Source organism: Leuresthes tenuis, unplaced genomic scaffold (genome assembly GCF_036924035.1).
Source record: "Leuresthes tenuis unplaced genomic scaffold, fLeuTen1.0.hap1 SCAF_23, whole genome shotgun sequence".
In the NCBI taxonomy this organism is placed as follows: domain Eukaryota; kingdom Metazoa; phylum Chordata; class Actinopteri; order Atheriniformes; family Atherinopsidae; genus Leuresthes; species Leuresthes tenuis.
This window is the reverse complement of record NW_027325377.1, coordinates 3,431,190-3,449,562: the sequence shown is the minus strand read 5'-3', so window position 1 is coordinate 3,449,562 and position 18,373 is coordinate 3,431,190. Positions and strand designations below refer to the sequence as shown.

At 49.6% G+C, this 18,373-nt stretch overlaps 1 protein-coding gene across 1 annotated transcript; it reads right to left on the bottom strand.

Moving 5' to 3' along the window:
• Positions 1-6,988: 6,988 nt before the first annotated feature.
• Positions 6,989-17,736, bottom strand: LOC140283009 (tetraspanin-8-like). Its single transcript, XM_072377630.1, has 9 exons — positions 17,576-17,736; positions 14,608-14,679; positions 14,398-14,514; positions 13,911-13,985; positions 13,297-13,392; positions 9,591-9,698; positions 9,482-9,520; positions 9,312-9,395; positions 6,989-7,925 (listed from the first exon to the last, which is right to left on the bottom strand). The coding sequence occupies exons 1-9, from the start codon at positions 17,633-17,635 to the stop codon at positions 7,782-7,784; spliced, it is 795 nt and encodes a 264-aa protein (XP_072233731.1). The 5' UTR covers positions 17,636-17,736; the 3' UTR covers positions 6,989-7,781.
• Positions 17,737-18,373: the final 637 nt, after the last annotated feature.

Here is an 18,373-nt window from a genome sequence, read left to right as displayed (position 1 = left end):
CTTAAACCCTGCTGCTGGTGTTAAACCCTCCTGTTGGTGTTAAACCCTCCTGTTGGTGTTAAACCCTGCTGCTGGTGTTAAACCCTCCTGTTGGTGTTAAACCCTGCTGTTGGTCTTAAACCCTGCTGTTGGTGTTAAACCCTCCTGTTGGTGTTAAACCCTCCTGTTGGTGTTAAACCCTGCTGCTGGTGTTAAACCCTCCTGTTGGTGTTAAACCCTGCTGTTGGTGTTAAACCCTGCTGCTGGTGTTAAACCCTGCTGTTGGTGTTAAACCCTGCTGCTGGTGTTAAACCCTCCTGTTGGTGTTAAACCCTGCTGTTGGTCTTAAACCCTGCTGTTGGTGTTAAACCCTCCTGCTGGTGTTAAACCCTGCTGCTGGTGTTAAACCCTGCTGTTGGTGTTAAACCCTGCTGCTGGTGTTAAACCCTCCTGTTGGTGTTAAACCCTGCTGTTGGTCTTAAACCCTGCTGTTGGTGTTAAACCCTCCTGTTGGTGTTAAACCCTGCTGCTGGTGTTAAACCCTGCTGTTGGTGTTAAACCCTGCTGCTGGTGTTAAACCCTGCTGTTGGTCTTAAACCCTGCTGTTGGTGTTAAACCCTCCTGTTGGTGTTAAACCCTGCTGTTGGTCTTAAACCCTGCTGTTGGTGTTAAACCCTGCTGTTGGTGTTAAACCCTGCTGCTGGTCTTAAACCCTGCTGTTGGTGTTAAACCCTGCTGTTGGTGTTAAACCCTGCTGTTGGTCTTAAACCCTCCTGCTGGTGTTAAACCCTGCTGCTGGTGTTAAACCCTGCTGCTGGTCTTAAACCCTGCTGCTGGTCTTAAACCCTGCTGTTGGTGTTAAACCCTGCTGTTGGTGTTAAACCCTGCTGTTGGTGTTAAACCCTGCTGCTGGTCTTAAACCCTGCTGTTGGTGTTAAACCCTGCTGCTGGTCTTAAACCCTGCTGTTGGTGTTAAACCCTGCTGTTGGTGTTAAACCCTGCTGCTGGAGTTAAACCCTCCTGCTGTTGGTCTTAAACCCTGCTGTTGGTCTTAAACCCTGCTGTTGGTGTTAAACCCTCCTGCTGTTGGTCTTAAACCCTGCTGCTGGTCTTAAACCCTGCTGCTGGTCTTAAACCCTCCTGCTGTTGGTCTTAAACCCTGCTGCTGGTCTTAAACCCTGCTGTTGGTGTTAAACCCTGCTGCTGGTGTTAAACCCTGCTGTTGGTGTTAAACCCTGCTGTTGGTGTTAAACCCTGCTGCTGGAGTTAAACCCTGCTGCTGGTCTTAAACCCTGCTGTTGGTGTTAAACCCTGCTGTTGGTCTTAAACCCTCCTGTTGGTGTTAAACCCTGCTGTTGGTGTTAAACCCTGCTGTTGGTCTTAAACCCTGCTGTTGGTGTTAAACCCTGCTGTTGGTCTTAAACCCTGCTGCTGGTGTTAAACCCTGCGGTTGGTGTTAAACCCTGCTGTTGGTGTTAAACCCTGCTGTTGGTCTTAAACCCTGCTGTTGGTGTTAAACCCTGCGGTTGGTGTTAAACCCTGCTGCTGGTGTTAAACCCTGCTGCTGGTGTTAAACCCTGCGGTTGGTCTTAAACCCTGCTGCTGGTGTTAAACCCTGCTGCTGGTGTTAAACCCTGCTGCTGGTGTTAAACCCTGCTGCTGGTGTTAAACCCTGCTGTTGGAGTTAAACCCTGCTGCTGGTGTTAAACCCTGCTGTTGGCGTTAAACCCTGCTGCTGGTCTTAAACCCTGCTGCTGGCGTTAAACCCTGCTGTTGGTGTTAAACCCTGCTGCTGGTCTTAAACCCTGCTGCTGGCGTTAAACCCTGCTGTTGGCGTTAAACCCTGCTGCTGGTGTTAAACCCTGCTGTTGGTGTTAAACCCTGCTGTTGGTCTTAAACCCTCCTGCTGTTGGTCTTAAACCCTGCTGTTGGTCTTAAACCCTGCTGTTGGTGTTAAACCCTCCTGCTGTTGGTCTTAAACCCTGCTGCTGGTCTTAAACCCTGCTGCTGGTCTTAAACCCTCCTGCTGTTGGTCTTAAACCCTGCTGTTGGTGTTAAACCCTGCTGTTGGTGTTAAACCCTGCTGTTGGTCTTAAACCCTCCTGCTGGTGTTAAACCCTGCTGCTGGTGTTAAACCCTGCTGCTGGTCTTAAACCCTGCTGTTGGTGTTAAACCCTGCTGTTGGTCTTAAACCCTCCTGTTGGTGTTAAACCCTGCTGTTGGTGTTAAACCCTGCTGTTGGTCTTAAACCCTGCTGTTGGTGTTAAACCCTGCTGTTGGTCTTAAACCCTGCTGCTGGTGTTAAACCCTGCGGTTGGTGTTAAACCCTGCTGTTGGTGTTAAACCCTGCTGTTGGTCTTAAACCCTGCTGTTGGTGTTAAACCCTGCGGTTGGTGTTAAACCCTGCTGCTGGTGTTAAACCCTGCTGCTGGTGTTAAACCCTGCGGTTGGTCTTAAACCCTGCTGCTGGTGTTAAACCCTGCTGCTGGTGTTAAACCCTGCTGCTGGTGTTAAACCCTGCTGCTGGTGTTAAACCCTGCTGTTGGAGTTAAACCCTGCTGCTGGTGTTAAACCCTGCTGTTGGCGTTAAACCCTGCTGCTGGTCTTAAACCCTGCTGCTGGCGTTAAACCCTGCTGTTGGTGTTAAACCCTGCTGCTGGTCTTAAACCCTGCTGCTGGCGTTAAACCCTGCTGTTGGCGTTAAACCCTGCTGCTGGTGTTAAACCCTGCTGTTGGTGTTAAACCCTGCTGTTGGTCTTAAACCCTCCTGCTGTTGGTCTTAAACCCTGCTGTTGGTCTTAAACCCTGCTGTTGGTGTTAAACCCTCCTGCTGTTGGTCTTAAACCCTGCTGCTGGTCTTAAACCCTGCTGCTGGTCTTAAACCCTCCTGCTGTTGGTCTTAAACCCTGCTGTTGGTCTTAAACCCTGCTGTTGGTGTTAAACCCTGCTGTTGGTCTTAAACCCTGCTGTTGGTGTTAAACCCTGCTGTTGGTGTTAAACCCTGCTGTTGGTGTTAAACCCTGCTGTTGGTCTTAAACCCTGCTGTTGGTGTTAAACCCTGCTGTTGGTGTTAAACCCTGCTGTTGGTCTTAAACCCTGCTGTTGGTCTTAAACCCTGCTGTTGGTCTTAAACCCTGCTGTTGGTGTTAAACCCTGCTGCTGGTCTTAAACCCTCCTGCTGTTGGTCTTAAACCCTGCTGTTGGTGTTAAACCCTGCTGTTGGTCTTAAACCCTGCTGTTGGTGTTAAACCCTGCTGCTGGTCTTAAACCCTGCTGTTGGTGTTAAACCCTGCTGTTGGTGTTAAACCCTCCTGCTGTTGGTGTTAAACCCTGCTGTTGGTGTTAAACCCTGCTGCTGTTGGTCTTAAACCCTGCTGCTGGTGTTAAACCCTGCTGCTGGTGTTAAACCCTGCTGCTGCTGGTGTTAAACCCTGCTGTTGGTCTTAAACCCTGCTGTTGGTCTTAAACCCTCCTGTTGGTCTTAAACCCTGCTGCTGGTCTTAAACCCTGCTGTTGGTGTTAAACCCTGCTGTTGGTGTTAAACCCTCCTGCTGTTGGTGTTAAACCCTGCTGCTGTTGGTCTTAAACCCTGCTGCTGGTGTTAAACCCTGCTGTTGGTGTTAAACCCTGCTGCTGGTGTTAAACCCTGCTGTTGGTGTTAAACCCTGCTGTTGGTCTTAAACCCTCCTGCTGTTGGTCTTAAACCCTGCTGCTGGTCTTAAACCCTGCTGTTGGTGTTAAACCCTCCTGTTGGTCTTAAACCCTGCTGTTGGTCTTAAACCCTGCTGTTGGTCTTAAACCCTGCTGTTGGTCTTAAACCCTGCTGTTGGTGTTAAACCCTGCTGCTGGTCTTAAACCCTCCTGCTGTTGGTCTTAAACCCTGCTGTTGGTGTTAAACCCTGCTGTTGGTCTTAAACCCTGCTGTTGGTGTTAAACCCTGCTGCTGGTCTTAAACCCTGCTGTTGGTGTTAAACCCTGCTGTTGGTGTTAAACCCTCCTGCTGTTGGTGTTAAACCCTGCTGTTGGTGTTAAACCCTGCTGCTGTTGGTCTTAAACCCTGCTGCTGGTGTTAAACCCTGCTGCTGGTGTTAAACCCTGCTGCTGCTGGTGTTAAACCCTGCTGTTGGTCTTAAACCCTCCTGCTGTTGGTCTTAAACCCTGCTGTTGGTCTTAAACCCTGCTGTTGGTGTTAAACCCTCCTGCTGTTGGTCTTAAACCCTGCTGCTGGTCTTAAACCCTCCTGCTGTTGGTCTTAAACCCTGCTGCTGGTCTTAAACCCTGCTGTTGGTGTTAAACCCTCCTGTTGGTGTTAAACCCTGCTGCTGGTGTTAAACCCTGCTGTTGGTGTTAAACCCTGCTGTTGGTCTTAAACCCTCCTGCTGTTGGTCTTAAACCCTGCTGCTGGTCTTAAACCCTGCTGTTGGTGTTAAACCCTCCTGTTGGTCTTAAACCCTGCTGTTGGTCTTAAACCCTGCTGTTGGTCTTAAACCCTGCTGTTGGTCTTAAACCCTGCTGTTGGTCTTAAACCCTGCTGTTGGTCTTAAACCCTGCTGTTGGTGTTAAACCCTGCTGCTGGTCTTAAACCCTCCTGCTGTTGGTCTTAAACCCTGCTGTTGGTGTTAAACCCTGCTGTTGGTCTTAAACCCTGCTGTTGGTGTTAAACCCTGCTGCTGGTCTTAAACCCTGCTGTTGGTGTTAAACCCTGCTGTTGGTGTTAAACCCTCCTGCTGTTGGTGTTAAACCCTGCTGTTGGTGTTAAACCCTGCTGCTGTTGGTCTTAAACCCTGCTGCTGGTGTTAAACCCTGCTGCTGGTGTTAAACCCTGCTGCTGCTGGTGTTAAACCCTGCTGTTGGTCTTAAACCCTGCTGTTGGTCTTAAACCCTCCTGTTGGTCTTAAACCCTGCTGCTGGTCTTAAACCCTGCTGTTGGTGTTAAACCCTGCTGTTGGTGTTAAACCCTCCTGCTGTTGGTGTTAAACCCTGCTGCTGTTGGTCTTAAACCCTGCTGCTGGTGTTAAACCCTGCTGTTGGTGTTAAACCCTGCTGCTGGTGTTAAACCCTGCTGTTGGTGTTAAACCCTGCTGTTGGTCTTAAACCCTCCTGCTGTTGGTCTTAAACCCTGCTGCTGGTCTTAAACCCTGCTGTTGGTGTTAAACCCTCCTGTTGGTCTTAAACCCTGCTGTTGGTCTTAAACCCTGCTGTTGGTCTTAAACCCTGCTGTTGGTCTTAAACCCTGCTGTTGGTGTTAAACCCTGCTGCTGGTCTTAAACCCTCCTGCTGTTGGTCTTAAACCCTGCTGTTGGTGTTAAACCCTGCTGTTGGTCTTAAACCCTGCTGTTGGTGTTAAACCCTGCTGCTGGTCTTAAACCCTGCTGTTGGTGTTAAACCCTGCTGTTGGTGTTAAACCCTCCTGCTGTTGGTGTTAAACCCTGCTGTTGGTGTTAAACCCTGCTGCTGTTGGTCTTAAACCCTGCTGCTGGTGTTAAACCCTGCTGCTGGTGTTAAACCCTGCTGCTGCTGGTGTTAAACCCTGCTGTTGGTCTTAAACCCTCCTGCTGTTGGTCTTAAACCCTGCTGTTGGTCTTAAACCCTGCTGTTGGTGTTAAACCCTCCTGCTGTTGGTCTTAAACCCTGCTGCTGGTCTTAAACCCTCCTGCTGTTGGTCTTAAACCCTGCTGCTGGTCTTAAACCCTGCTGTTGGTGTTAAACCCTCCTGTTGGTCTTAAACCCTGCTGTTGGTCTTAAACCCTGCTGTTGGTCTTAAACCCTGCTGTTGGTCTTAAACCCTGCTGTTGGTGTTAAACCCTGCTGCTGGTCTTAAACCCTCCTGCTGTTGGTCTTAAACCCTGCTGTTGGTGTTAAACCCTGCTGTTGGTCTTAAACCCTGCTGTTGGTGTTAAACCCTGCTGCTGGTGTTAAACCCTGCTGTTGGTGTTAAACCCTCCTGCTGTTGGTGTTAAACCCTGCTGTTGGTGTTAAACCCTGCTGCTGTTGGTCTTAAACCCTGCTGCTGGTGTTAAACCCTGCTGCTGGTGTTAAACCCTGCTGCTGCTGGTGTTAAACCCTGCTGTTGGTCTTAAACCCTGCTGTTGGTCTTAAACCCTCCTGTTGGTCTTAAACCCTGCTGCTGGTCTTAAACCCTGCTGTTGGTGTTAAACCCTGCTGTTGGTGTTAAACCCTGCTGCTGGAGTTAAACCCTGCTGTTGGTGTTAAACCCTGCTGCTGGTGTTAAACCTTCCTGCTGTTGGTGTTAAACCCTGCTGCTGGTGTTAAACCCTGCTGTTGGTCTTAAACCCTGCTGTTGGTCTTAAACCCTCCTGTTGGTCTTAAACCCTGCTGTTGGTGTTAAACCCTGCTGTTGGTGTTAAACCCTCCTGCTGTTGGTGTTAAACCCTGCTGTTGGTGTTAAACCCTGCTGTTGGTGTTAAACCCTGCTGTTGGTGTTAAACCCTGCTGCTGGTGTTAAACCCTCCTGCTGTTGGTGTTAAACCCTGCTGCTGGTGTTAAACCCTGCTGTTGGTGTATAAAGCTGTAACCGGCTTCATCTCACAGCTGCAGGAACAGTTTGCTTCCTGTCCTCAGAGTTAAACCAGACATGGAGAAGCTGCTGTAAGTTTTTATGGAGCATTTATGAGGAACAAACTCCCAGAAAACTGCAGGTTTGACTCAACTCTTCTTTTAAATCAAACTTTAAGACTTTCCTGTTCTGCATGCACCTGTTTTTAATTGTGAATTCAGTTTTTAATCACTTAGGTTCTATATAAATGACTGAATCACCTTGTTGTTTGCTTGTAAAGTATAAATAAAGTTGTTTTATGAAACTAAATTAGCAAACATTAAGTTTTAGCTCTTTGGATTTGGATGTAGTCTCACTTTCCTTCATGTTGGATAACCTCAGCAGAGTTTTATCATCTGCACCACAATCTTTAACGTGCCTCAAAACCAGGTCCAAAGCTGAGAAAAGCCCAGATGAGACCAGTGCAGCTCATTCAGACGACAGACACCAGAATAAACACAGAAACGACTTTATTGGTTTTCGTTCCAGCTCAGAGCAGAAGGATCAAACATAAGAGATTAAAAACAAAGATTTCCCTTTTTTTTTTTTATTATTATTTAGCTTTAACAGACAAACTGGTTTCCACTTTTTAAACAATTTAAAAAAGAAATGACTGAAGCTCTCAGCTCCAGGTCATATCTGCAGGAATGTGATCACAGTAACAGGAGGGAAAACACACAGTGAGCACATATTTACGAGTAAAAAAGGTTCAGCAGCTACAGTAGGAGCGACAGATTCAAAGACGTCTTTATTCCACTGAAAAGCCTTCTGTTGCCCTTCTTTTTGCATCAGTGGTTCAAAACAGCCGAGAAGGGAAAATATAAGCTTTCCTTCTTTAAAGAGGGTTTTCTACATGTGAAAGCTGAGCCTTAAAATTAAGTGTGCAAATTAAAATCAGTGGTTGATATTGGAGTCTGTATTTTAGGAGCTTTTTCCTCTTTGGTTCAATTATATAAAAGCTTCACGATATTTCCCCCAAACAGGCTCCAGCGCCATAAATATTCAGAAGTGCTTTAACCTTCATCACTCAGACACGAGTAATGAAAACAAGTTCTGATCCAAGAGCTGGAAAACACGTTGAGGCAGAATTAAACAGCATATTCCCCCAACAGAAGAGTAAAGCCAGCGGCTCCACGGTCGGACCTCCTCAGTGATGAAGGCACTTAGGACACAAAGCTCAAACAAGCTCCTCAACAAAACAACACAGAAAGCACAACTTCCCCAACCCGAGCAACAAGCCGGCGCTTTAGTACGGGGGAGGGGGGTTGTTCAGCTCCTGGTACTTGGGTGGGGGCGAGCTGAAGATGGTGGGGATGTTGAGCAGCACCACGGCCCGGTTGGGGTGACGCATCTGGTGGATCATGATGGAGGACAGAATCATGCCGAGCAGCTGCAGGGAGACAGAAGGAGAGTCAGAGCACGGGTCACATGTGGTCGTCTCTGGAAGACGAGACCGAGCGGCGCTTTCAGAGCCTCCTTCCTTTTATTCGATCAATAAAGCTCCATCCATCTATAGGACAGCGCAGCGTTTCCAGACACCCGCTCACGTATACAGACAACGTGTCTGAAAGTCTTTAGCCTGACATTTAAAACGGGGTCATCATCTGTAAGCACACAGCTAGATTTCACTGAGATCATTTCCCATCATGCACCAGGTGGAAATGAAGTGAACCAATAAGCAGCTTTTAGCCACAGCTGCATATTTCAGTGCTGATGAAACGTCGTAGAGACACTCGAGTTTCCATAAAGCGGTCAGGGGCTCTGGCCTCGGGTCAGGGGCTCTGGCCTCGGGTCAGGGGCTCTGGCCTCGGGTCAGGGGCTCTGGGGTCAGGGGCTCTGGGGTCAGGGGCTCTGGGGTCAGGGGCTCTGGGGTCAGGGGCTCTGGGGTCAGGGGCTCTGGGGTCAGGGGCTCTGGGGTCAGGGGCTCTGGGGTCAGGGGCTCTGGGGTCAGGGGCTCTGGCCTCGGGTCAGGGGCTCTGGCCTCGGGTCAGGGGCTCTGGCCTCGGGTCAGGGGCTCTGGCCTCGGGTCAGGGCTCTGGCCTCGGGTCAGGGGCTCTGGCCTCGGGTCAGGGGCTCTGGCCTCGGGTCAGGGGCTCTGGCCTCGGGTCAGGGGCTCTGGCCTCGGGTCAGGGGCTCTGGCCTCGGGTCAGGGGCTCTGGCCTCGGGTCAGGGGCTCTGGCCTCGGGTCAGGGGCTCTGGCCTCGGGTCAGGGGCTCTGGCCTCGGGTCAGGGGCTCTGGCCTCGGGTCAGGGTCAGGGGCTCTGGCCTCGGGTCAGGGGCTCTGGCCTCGGGTCAGGGTCAGGGGCTCTGGCCTCGGGTCAGGGTCAGGGGCTCTGGCCTCGGGTCAGGGTCAGGGGCTCTGGCCTCGGGTCAGGGTCAGGGGCTCTGGCCTCGGGTCAGGGTCAGGGCTCTGGCCTCGGGTCAGGGTCAGGGCTCTGGCCTCGGGTCAGGGTCAGGGCTCTGGCCTCGGGTCAGGGCTCTGGCCTCGGGTCAGGGCTCTGGCCTCGGGTCAGGGCTCTGGCCTCGGGTCAGGGCTCTGGCCTCGGGTCAGGGGCTCTGGCCTCGGGTCAGGGGCTCTGGCCTCGGGTCAGGGGCGCGGCCTCTATACGTGGGCGTCTGCACAACACCTTGAACCCATTTCAAGGTAAAATGGTTCGAGGTTTCACTTCTGCCGAGAGGCTGTTGATTTCCAGCTAACCCTGAGACTGGGCTGATCAGGTCACGACCTTTGAATAAGAAAAACGCAGCTATCCGTGGATAAATGACCAATACTCACAGCCAGCGCGGCGAGAAAGAAGACGACCCCGAGCAAGATGTCAGCAACCATGTGGACGTAGCGCATGATGATGGGGAAGCAGGGCTGCAGCGGAATGAGAGACAACCATCAGAATCTGTCCTCACCTGGTTCTGTGCTCATGAGTCTGAGGTCACGGCTGCTTTACTGACCTTGCTGTAAATGGACTTGGTTCTGTAGCGGTAGAGTTCCTGAAAGAGGCGTACAGATTAGAACGTGAGCGACGGGACGTGGGCGGAGAGTCCGAGCGCAGATACTCACGGTGAGGTGGATGGCCTTGCAGTCGTCCTCCACTATCGGGGTGCATGTGCAGGTGTCGGGGATGCTGTCCTCCCAGTCTGTGTAGCTGAAGAGTCCACAGCAGTGCAGCTGAAACCACAGAAGAAGAAGAAGGTCGAGTTTCTGTCCGACTTTCATTTACTTTTTGCATAAAGGACAGAAATGGAAAAATAAATGTAGGGATAACAGAATAGATGCATAATTAAATAAAAACTGTTACTTTAACTGATGGAAACAGAACTAAAAATTACACATTTCAGAAACTTTAAGTGCAGTTTGAGGTCCGTGCTGCTGGGGGGTAACAGAGGTCCGTGCACGCAGACCCAAGCTGCTGGGGGGTAACAGAGGTCCGTGCACGCAGACCCGAGCTGCTGGGGGGTAACAGAGGTCCGTGCACGCAGACCCAAGCTGCTGGGGGGTAACAGAGGTCCGTGCACGCAGACCCGAGCTGCTGGGGGGTAACAGAGGTCCGTGCACGCAGACCCGAGCTGCTGGGGGGTAACAGAGGTCCGTGCACGCAGACCCAAGCTGCTGGGGGGTAACAGAGGTCCGTGCACGCAGACCCAAGCTGCTGGGGGGGTAACAGAGGTCCGTGCACGCAGACCCAAGCTGCTGGGGGGGTAACAGAGGTCCGTGCACGCAGACCCAAGCTGCTGGGGGGTAACAGAGGTCCGTGCACGCAGACCCAAGCTGCTGGGGGGGGGGGTAACAGAGGTCCGTGCACGTAGACCCAAGCTGCTGGGGGGTAACAGAGGTCCGTGCACGCAGACCCAAGCTGCTGGGGGGTAGAAGAGGTCCGTGCACGCAGACCCAAGCTGCTGGGGGGTAACAGAGGTCCGTGCACGCAGACCCAAGCTGCTGGGGGGTAACAGAGGTCCGTGCACACAGACCCAAGCTGCTGGGGGGTAACAGAGGTCCGTGCACGCAGACCCAAGCTGCTGGGGGGTAGAAGAGGTCCGTGCACACAGACCCAAGCTGCTGGGGGGTAGAAGAGGTCCGTGCACACAGACCCAAGCTGCTGGGGGGGGGGGTAGAAGAGGTCCGTGCACGCAGACCCAAGCTGCTGGGGGGTAACAGAGGTCCGTGCACGCAGACCCAAGCTGCTGGGGGGTAACAGAGGTCCGTGCACGCAGACCCAAGCTGCTGGGGGGTAACAGAGGTCCGTGCACGCAGACCCAAGCTGCTGGGGGGTAACAGAGGTCCGTGCACGCAGACCCAAGCTGCTGGGGGGTAACAGAGGTCCGTGCACGCAGACCCAAGCTGCTGGGGGGGTAACAGAGGTCCGTGCACGCAGACCCAAGCTGCTGGGGGGTAACAGAGGTCCGTGCACACAGACCCAAGCTGCTGGGGGGTAACAGAGGTCCGTGCACACAGACCCAAGCTGCTGGGGGGGTAACAGAGGTCCGTGCACGCAGACCCAAGCTGCTGGGGGGTAGAAGAGGTCCGTGCACGCAGACCCAAGCTGCTGGGGGGGTAGAAGAGGTCCGTGCACGCAGACCCAAGCTGCTGGGGGGTAACAGAGGTCCGTGCACGCAGACCCAAGCTGCTGGGGGGTAACAGAGGTCCGTGCACGCAGACCCAAGCTGCTGGGGGGTAGAAGAGGTCCGTGCACGCAGACCCAAGCTGCTGGGGGGTAACAGAGGTCCGTGCACGCAGACCCAAGCTGCTGGGGGGGTAACAGAGGTCCGTGCACGCAGACCCAAGCTGCTGGGGGGTAACAGAGGTCCGTGCACACAGACCCAAGCTGCTGGGGGGGTAACAGAGGTCCGTGCACGCAGACCCAAGCTGCTGGGGGGGTAACAGAGGTCCGTGCACACAGACCCAAGCTGCTGGGGGGTAACAGAGGTCCGTGCACGCAGACCCAAGCTGCTGGGGGGTAACAGAGGTCCGTGCACGCAGACCCAAGCTGCTGGGGGGTAACAGAGGTCCGTGCACGCAGACCGAAGCAGCTGGGGGGTAACAGAGGTCCGTGCACACAGACCCAAGCTGCTGGGGGGTAACAGAGGTCCGTGCACGCAGACCCGAGCTGCTGGGGGGTAACAGAGGTCCGTGCACGCAGACCCAAGCTGCTGGGGGGTAACAGAGGTCCGTGCACGCAGACCCAAGCTGCTGGGGGGTAACAGAGGTCCGTGCACGCAGACCCAAGCTGCTGGGGGGTAACAGAGGTCCGTGCACACAGACCCAAGCTGCTGGGGGGTAACAGAGGTCCGTGCACACAGACCCAAGCTGCTGGGGGGTAACAGAGGTCCGTGCACGCAGACCCGAGCTGCTGGGGGGTAACAGAGGTCCGTGCACGCAGACCCGAGCTGCTGGGGGGTAACAGAGGTCCGTGCACGCAGACCCAAGCTGCTGGGGGGGTAACAGAGGTCCGTGCACGCAGACCCGAGCTGCTGGGGGGTAACAGAGGTCCGTGCACGCAGACCCAAGCTGCTGGGGGGTAACAGAGGTCCGTGCACGCAGACCCAAGCTGCTGGGGGGTAACAGAGGTCCGTGCACGCAGACCCAAGCAGCTGGGGGGTAACAGAGGTCCGTGCACGCAGACCCAAGCTGCTGGGGGGTAACAGAGGTCCGTGCACGCAGACCCAAGCTGCTGGGGGGTAACAGAGGTCCGTGCACGCAGACCCAAGCTGCTGGGGGGTAACAGAGGTCCGTGCACGCAGACCCAAGCTGCTGGGGGATAACAGAGGTCCGTGCACGCAGACCCAAGCTGCTGGGGGGGTAACAGAGGTCCGTGCACGCAGACCCTAGCTGCTGGGGGGTAACAGAGGTCCGTGCACGCAGACCCAAGCTGCTGGGGGGGGGTAACAGAGGTCCGTGCACGCAGACCCAAGCTGCTGGGGGGTAACAGAGGTCCGTGCACGCAGACCCAAGCTGCTGGGGGGGTAACAGAGGTCCGTGCACGCAGACCCAAGCTGCTGGGGGGGTAACAGAGGTCCGTGCACGCAGACCCAAGCTGCTGGGGGGTAACAGAGGTCCGTGCACACAGACCGAAGCAGCGCAGCTATCGTGGGAAACACAGCAGCGCAGGATGTGGCTCTTTCACAGGCGCCACACGGCGGGTTTTAAACTTCTAAGGTGGTTTAAACTTTGCCCTTGAACTCGCTTGTTCAGCAGCCGACTGAAAACAGGATCTGATGTCGATCTGCTGTGAACTGGAGCACATGCAGAAAGGAAATAAGGGCTCATCTATGAAGAACTGAATGGAGTTGTTGAGTTAAAACGGGAAGTGAATGAAGGAACTGGATGTTTGATCCGTTTCTCTGCTGCTTTCTCTTTTAGAAGCAGATGAAACAGACATTAAAGAGTCCAACTTCCCTCTAAAAACAGGAAGTGATCCATGACTTATACACCAATAGATGTGCGTCTGTCAGACGGCCAATCAGACGGGCCGAGCCTCACCTGCCAAAGCGAAACGTTTCTGCTCAGAATAAAGCTGGAGTGTGTGTGTGTGTGTGGGGGATTTACCCCTCTGTGAGGACGCGTTGAGCTGCGACTCGTTTATTTTTACTCAAACCTCCCTGCTTTCTTCATCCTCTGAGCCTGAAGCGTTCGCTCTGCAGCTGCTTCTCGCTTTGGGAAAACTTCATTTTCTCTTCCCACCACACACACCATTTAGTGTGAGAAGCAACTTTTGTCTGCCTGGTTCTGGCTGTCAGGAAAACTAAAGAGGAGAAGAAGAAAATCTCACGTGAAGCTGCAGGCTGTTGGCCATGTCCTGCGCCTCCTCCGAGGCTTTGTCCAGAGGAAGAAACTGACGGAACTTCTCCTCCAACACACCTTCCAGCTGCAAACAAGCATGAAAAACAGCCTTCATTTCAGGAATTCCTGCTTTAAACGTAGAGTTTTAGGTGAGAAATGCTTCACAGCTAGTTCAGCCAATGATGGGCTCTTTCATTTAAGAACTCTGATGTATTCAGTTATTATTTATGCAACAATTTTCTGAATTAAAAAGATAAACCAGAATGAAAAAAACGAGTATAGGAAAAATACACTTTAATCTGACTCACTGAAGAAGAATTAACATGCGATTATCTATCATTTGGTTCCTTTGTTAGTAATTCACATGTTTTGTAAGTTAAATCCCAGCTGGATGAGGTCATATTCTGCAGATGTCTTCACTCCCTTATTGCAAAAGAGCAAAACTAAAGTGCTATTAAAGTTCAAATCTCTGATGAACTGGGTCCATGAAGCAGATTTATTAGTCCAGCTGTCATTGGACCGTTCCGAACAACTTTATCTGTTTCATAGTCAGCTTTTTAAGAGTCTTTTCCACTAAATCTGATCCCAGAGCAGGACTTTTACCTCTGGACGGGCGATGGCTGCAGGGACTCCGACTCGGAGCATCAGCAAACTTCCGATGACCATACACACCAGGAACTACACAAAAAGAAGAAGAAGAAGATTGTTAGGCTGACATGGCAGGGGATTTCTGGGACTCTTTCCCAATCCCCACCACTGTGTCCTACTCACAGTGTTGTAACGTTAAGACATCCTGTTGATCTCAAAAGGTCATTTAAAAGATAAAGATTACGTCACACGGGCCGCATGGAACTTTTTTTTATTGAACACTTCCTGCTTTTACTTTCAACGTCTCACAAAAAGTAGATTCTGACATTTCCACACATCACATGGGCTTTAAGTTTCTGTTTTTCTTGAGCTAATTTCCCCAAACAGCTGATGAACAGCTGTTCGGTCACTGCACCCCCCCCCCCCCCCCCCTTTGATATCAGTCAGGAAGTGACCACTGACATCTTCACTGGAAGCTGATGCCTCCGAGGTGTGAACTCACCACAATCAGAGACACTTTGCTCTCTTTGTGAGCCCCGTATGCTCCCAGGATGGCAATCATCATGGTGGCGGCACCCACTATGTAGAGACCAATGAGGCCAGTGGTCCGCCCCTCCAACTGCGGGGACAACAAGATGAAGGCAGGTTACCATTTCTGGCTCTCAGAGGCCAGCTGTGGGGTTTCTGTGTTTAAGCAAGAGTGTGTTCTCACATTTCCTCCTCCCTCAGCATTGGTGACGATCTGAGACAGCAGAGTGAGGCCGATGATGACTCCGCCCACAATCTGGAACAGAAACCGAACAGCGTGATTAGAGGCTGACACAATGCTCACAAGAAGACGGTGTAAAGTCAGGAGAACGTGTGCAGAAGCATGTTCTTTGTTCAAATCAAGTCACAAATGAGTCAAACTTATAGAAAAAGTCAGGAGAAAGTGTGCAGAAGCATGTTCTTTGTTCAAATCAAGTCACAAATGAGTCAAACTTATAGAAAAAACAGGAGAAAGTGTGCAGAAGCATGTTCTTTGTTCAAATCAAGTCACAAATGAGTCAAACTTATAGAAAAAGTCAGGAGAAAGTGTGCAGAAGCATGTTCTTTGTTCAAATCAAGTCACAAATGAGTCAAACTTATAGAAAAAGTCAGGAGAAAGTGTGCAGAAGCATGTTTTATGTTCAAATCAAGTCACAAATGAGTCAAACTTATAGAAAAAGTCAGGAGAACGTGTGCAGAAGCATGTTTTATGTTCAAATCAAGTCACAAATGAGTCAAACTTATAGAAAAAGTCAGGAGAAAGTGTGCAGAAACATGTTCTTTGTTCAAATTAAGTCACAAATGAGTCAAACTTATAGAAAAAACAGGAGAAAGTGTGCAGAAGCATGTTCTTTGTTCAAATCAAGTCACAAATGAGTCAAACTTATAGAAAAAGTCAAGAGAAAGTGTGCAGAAGCATGTTTTATGTTCAAATCAAGTCACAAATGAGTCAAACTTATAGAAAAACAAAGAGTTCTTCTTCCCTCTCAAATGTGGAAATCTGCTGCTTAGATTGAAGTTTTTTTGTTTTAAATAATCATTAAAATAAAGCCAATCCTACATTTTTTAGGCATAATGAGCCAGAAGCTTTAGGAACCTTCTGTTTAGTGTAGTCATCGGATTTTTATTCATTATTTTACCTCAAAAAGTGCCAGAAAGCTTCCACTGTGACATCCTCAGATGTTCAAAAGCTTTTCTGCACCAAATTACACACGATCTCTTATTTATGTCAAAATTCAGTTTTCATCAAGTCCCTTTTTACACTTTTCAGCATTTCCATGATGATGCGTCCGTGCTCTCGTTCTGCCTGAAGTACCCAAACTTGAAAATAAATACATTTGCTGTGACATAAAAGCAAAACAAAATGCAGAATGAGATCTTGTGAGAAAGATGAGATGCAGCAGCAAAGGGCCCCCGGGACAGGAACCGGAGACTCAACCCACTGAGCTAAGTGGGGTTTTTTTTTTTTAACCAGTGACACGAAGAGGCTGCAAATATCTGAAACTGGGCACCACAACAAAACTCCCAGACTGACGTCAATCAGAGAGGCAACAAAGAGACCAAAGGTAAGCCTGAAGCAGCTGGAAAGCTCCTCAGAGCTCAGCTTTACTGAAGAGAGGCCAGAGAAAAGCGACCGAAAGGCATGTGGGAGAAGGTCAGAGGAGACTGAAGCACCTCTCAGCACCCAAAGAACAGCAGCCCCACAGCGAAGCATGGTGGTGGCAGCATCATGCTGTGAGGGTGGTTTTCAGTGGGACTGAGGAATGATGGATTCCAGAGATGCGAGACTGGTGCCGAGGTTTCCGATGACCCTCAGCGAATATCGCTAAAGCAACAAATCTGTGCGCCGCCTTAACTTTAAGAACCCCAAACCCTTAAAGCTGCAACTGAGGCTAAAGGAGGGAGGCTCTGCCGTTTCCTTCTATTCTTTTGTTTGCTTCAGAGTAATAAATATGCTGCATCTTCAAGAAAGCTGAAATGAGTAAATGGAAAAAATAAATTAAAAAAATCATTTAAATTCAACCACAACACAGGAAAAATGCCGGGGGAGAAGAAAGCGCATTAAACTGGCTTTAACTGATGTTACTCATGTTCGGATTGTCTTAAAAGCAGAAAAAACATTTTCCTTTTTAACCACAACAACAACAAAAAAACCCTGAGGAATTTCCTTATGACCCACTTGTCAACCAACTCTTGCAGCTGTAACGTTCATTATGACACTAGTGTTTACTGTGACTGGAAACCAGAGAAACCGGTTGGTTTCACAGAGTTAATCTTGTGTATTCAGGACCTGAAGAGCAGGTAACCTGAGCCCAGATAAAACCAACATGAAATCAAACCAACTTCCAACTTATTGTGAAATCTGATAACTAATGTCTTGTGCAAAACAAAGGAGAGGCTTCCTCCTACATTTGACTGCATTTCTCCCTTCAGACCAAACTTTAAAGCACACAAACTGAACTGAAACCAAACCAAAGTGGACAGATTGCCCCTACATGTCAGGATATGAAACCTTCATTATCTCCTTGATTGACACTGTGATAAAACTTTTATGCATTTTTAAATATGCAACCAATGTCTGGATAAAACAAGACCTGACAATCTATTTTATATATATATATATATATAAAAAATTTATATCCATGTTCAGTCCACAAATATATTATTTAAAAATAGTTAAACTGTAAAATGTCAGTATAAAGCTGTGAAAAAGTTGTGCCAAAACAGATAGAAACTTAGGAAATACCAGAACAGATCCGCTATTAAAGTAAAAATCTATAAATCAACAGTGAAAACATCATTTTGTAAAAGTCCGGAACAGACAACGACAGCACAGACTTTTAAGCAGAATCCACCTAACAAACTATCATATTAACATTTTTACAATAGTGAACATATTGTTCCGTTTTGTTAAAAGTTAGAAATAGTTTCAGGGTTCTTCATTAAAGACGCAGGAAACAACACACTTCTGAACAGTGTTTGAAGTGAAATTGAATCTGTAAAATAAGAAGTAAAACTTATTGCCGGTCTGGTTGACTTCAACCTGAACCTGAAGTCAACCTGAACTACGCACTTTGAAATTTTCCAAACAGAACGAGATCAAAGCGGCCATCTTTAACGGCTTTTAACGGCTATTAACGGCGCTGACTTACCGCGAAGAAGATGTTGAACACTGTGAAAATGCGCTTGAGACAACAGTTGACTTGAGCCATGTTTGCAACTGGAGAAACAACCACAAAAAAACAGCCAAACTCGAAAAAACTTTCAGCGTTCACGCACCACAACAAGTGCTAAATAAAAGTGACTCCAGGAAGGAGTGGTGAACCTGCTTTAAGAGTGGGGGAGCCCGGCGGGCGGAGCTTCCGGCAAACGCCTCCAATTTACCGTTTAGATAAGTCAAAGTATGGACACTTCCGGCTGCTTGTGGAGCGCCAGCCTCATTCCGGGAAGAGGAGTGGAAAATTCCCGGTGTTGTGAGCGTTGAGAGGCTGGGAAGGCTGCATTGAGAGAAGAAAAGAACAGTGTTCTGTCCAGACATGAATCTTGGCAGCAACAGTAGTAGAAAATCCACGAAAGGAAGTTATTTCTTGCTCTTTTACTGGAATACAATTGTCAGATTCAGATTTGTCAGAGACGCACTACAGAACTAAATGACGATGCATTTTGGCTACGATAAATATCCTAATTGTATATAAAGAATAACAAGAAATAAATAAAGATATAGAGTAAAAACCAGGTCAGAGAAAGGAGGCAGTATAAGTATAAATATATTTGTGGAAAAATAAAATAATGTTAGAGTCTGAGGTTATTTGCAGGTGTCTGATGGCAGATGGGTAGAAGCTGTTCCGGATATATATATATATGTATATATATGTCTATGGGCTGCGGTATCTGCTGCCTGAGGGTCGCAGAGAAAACAGTCCATTTTTACATAAAGCAAACACGATGTT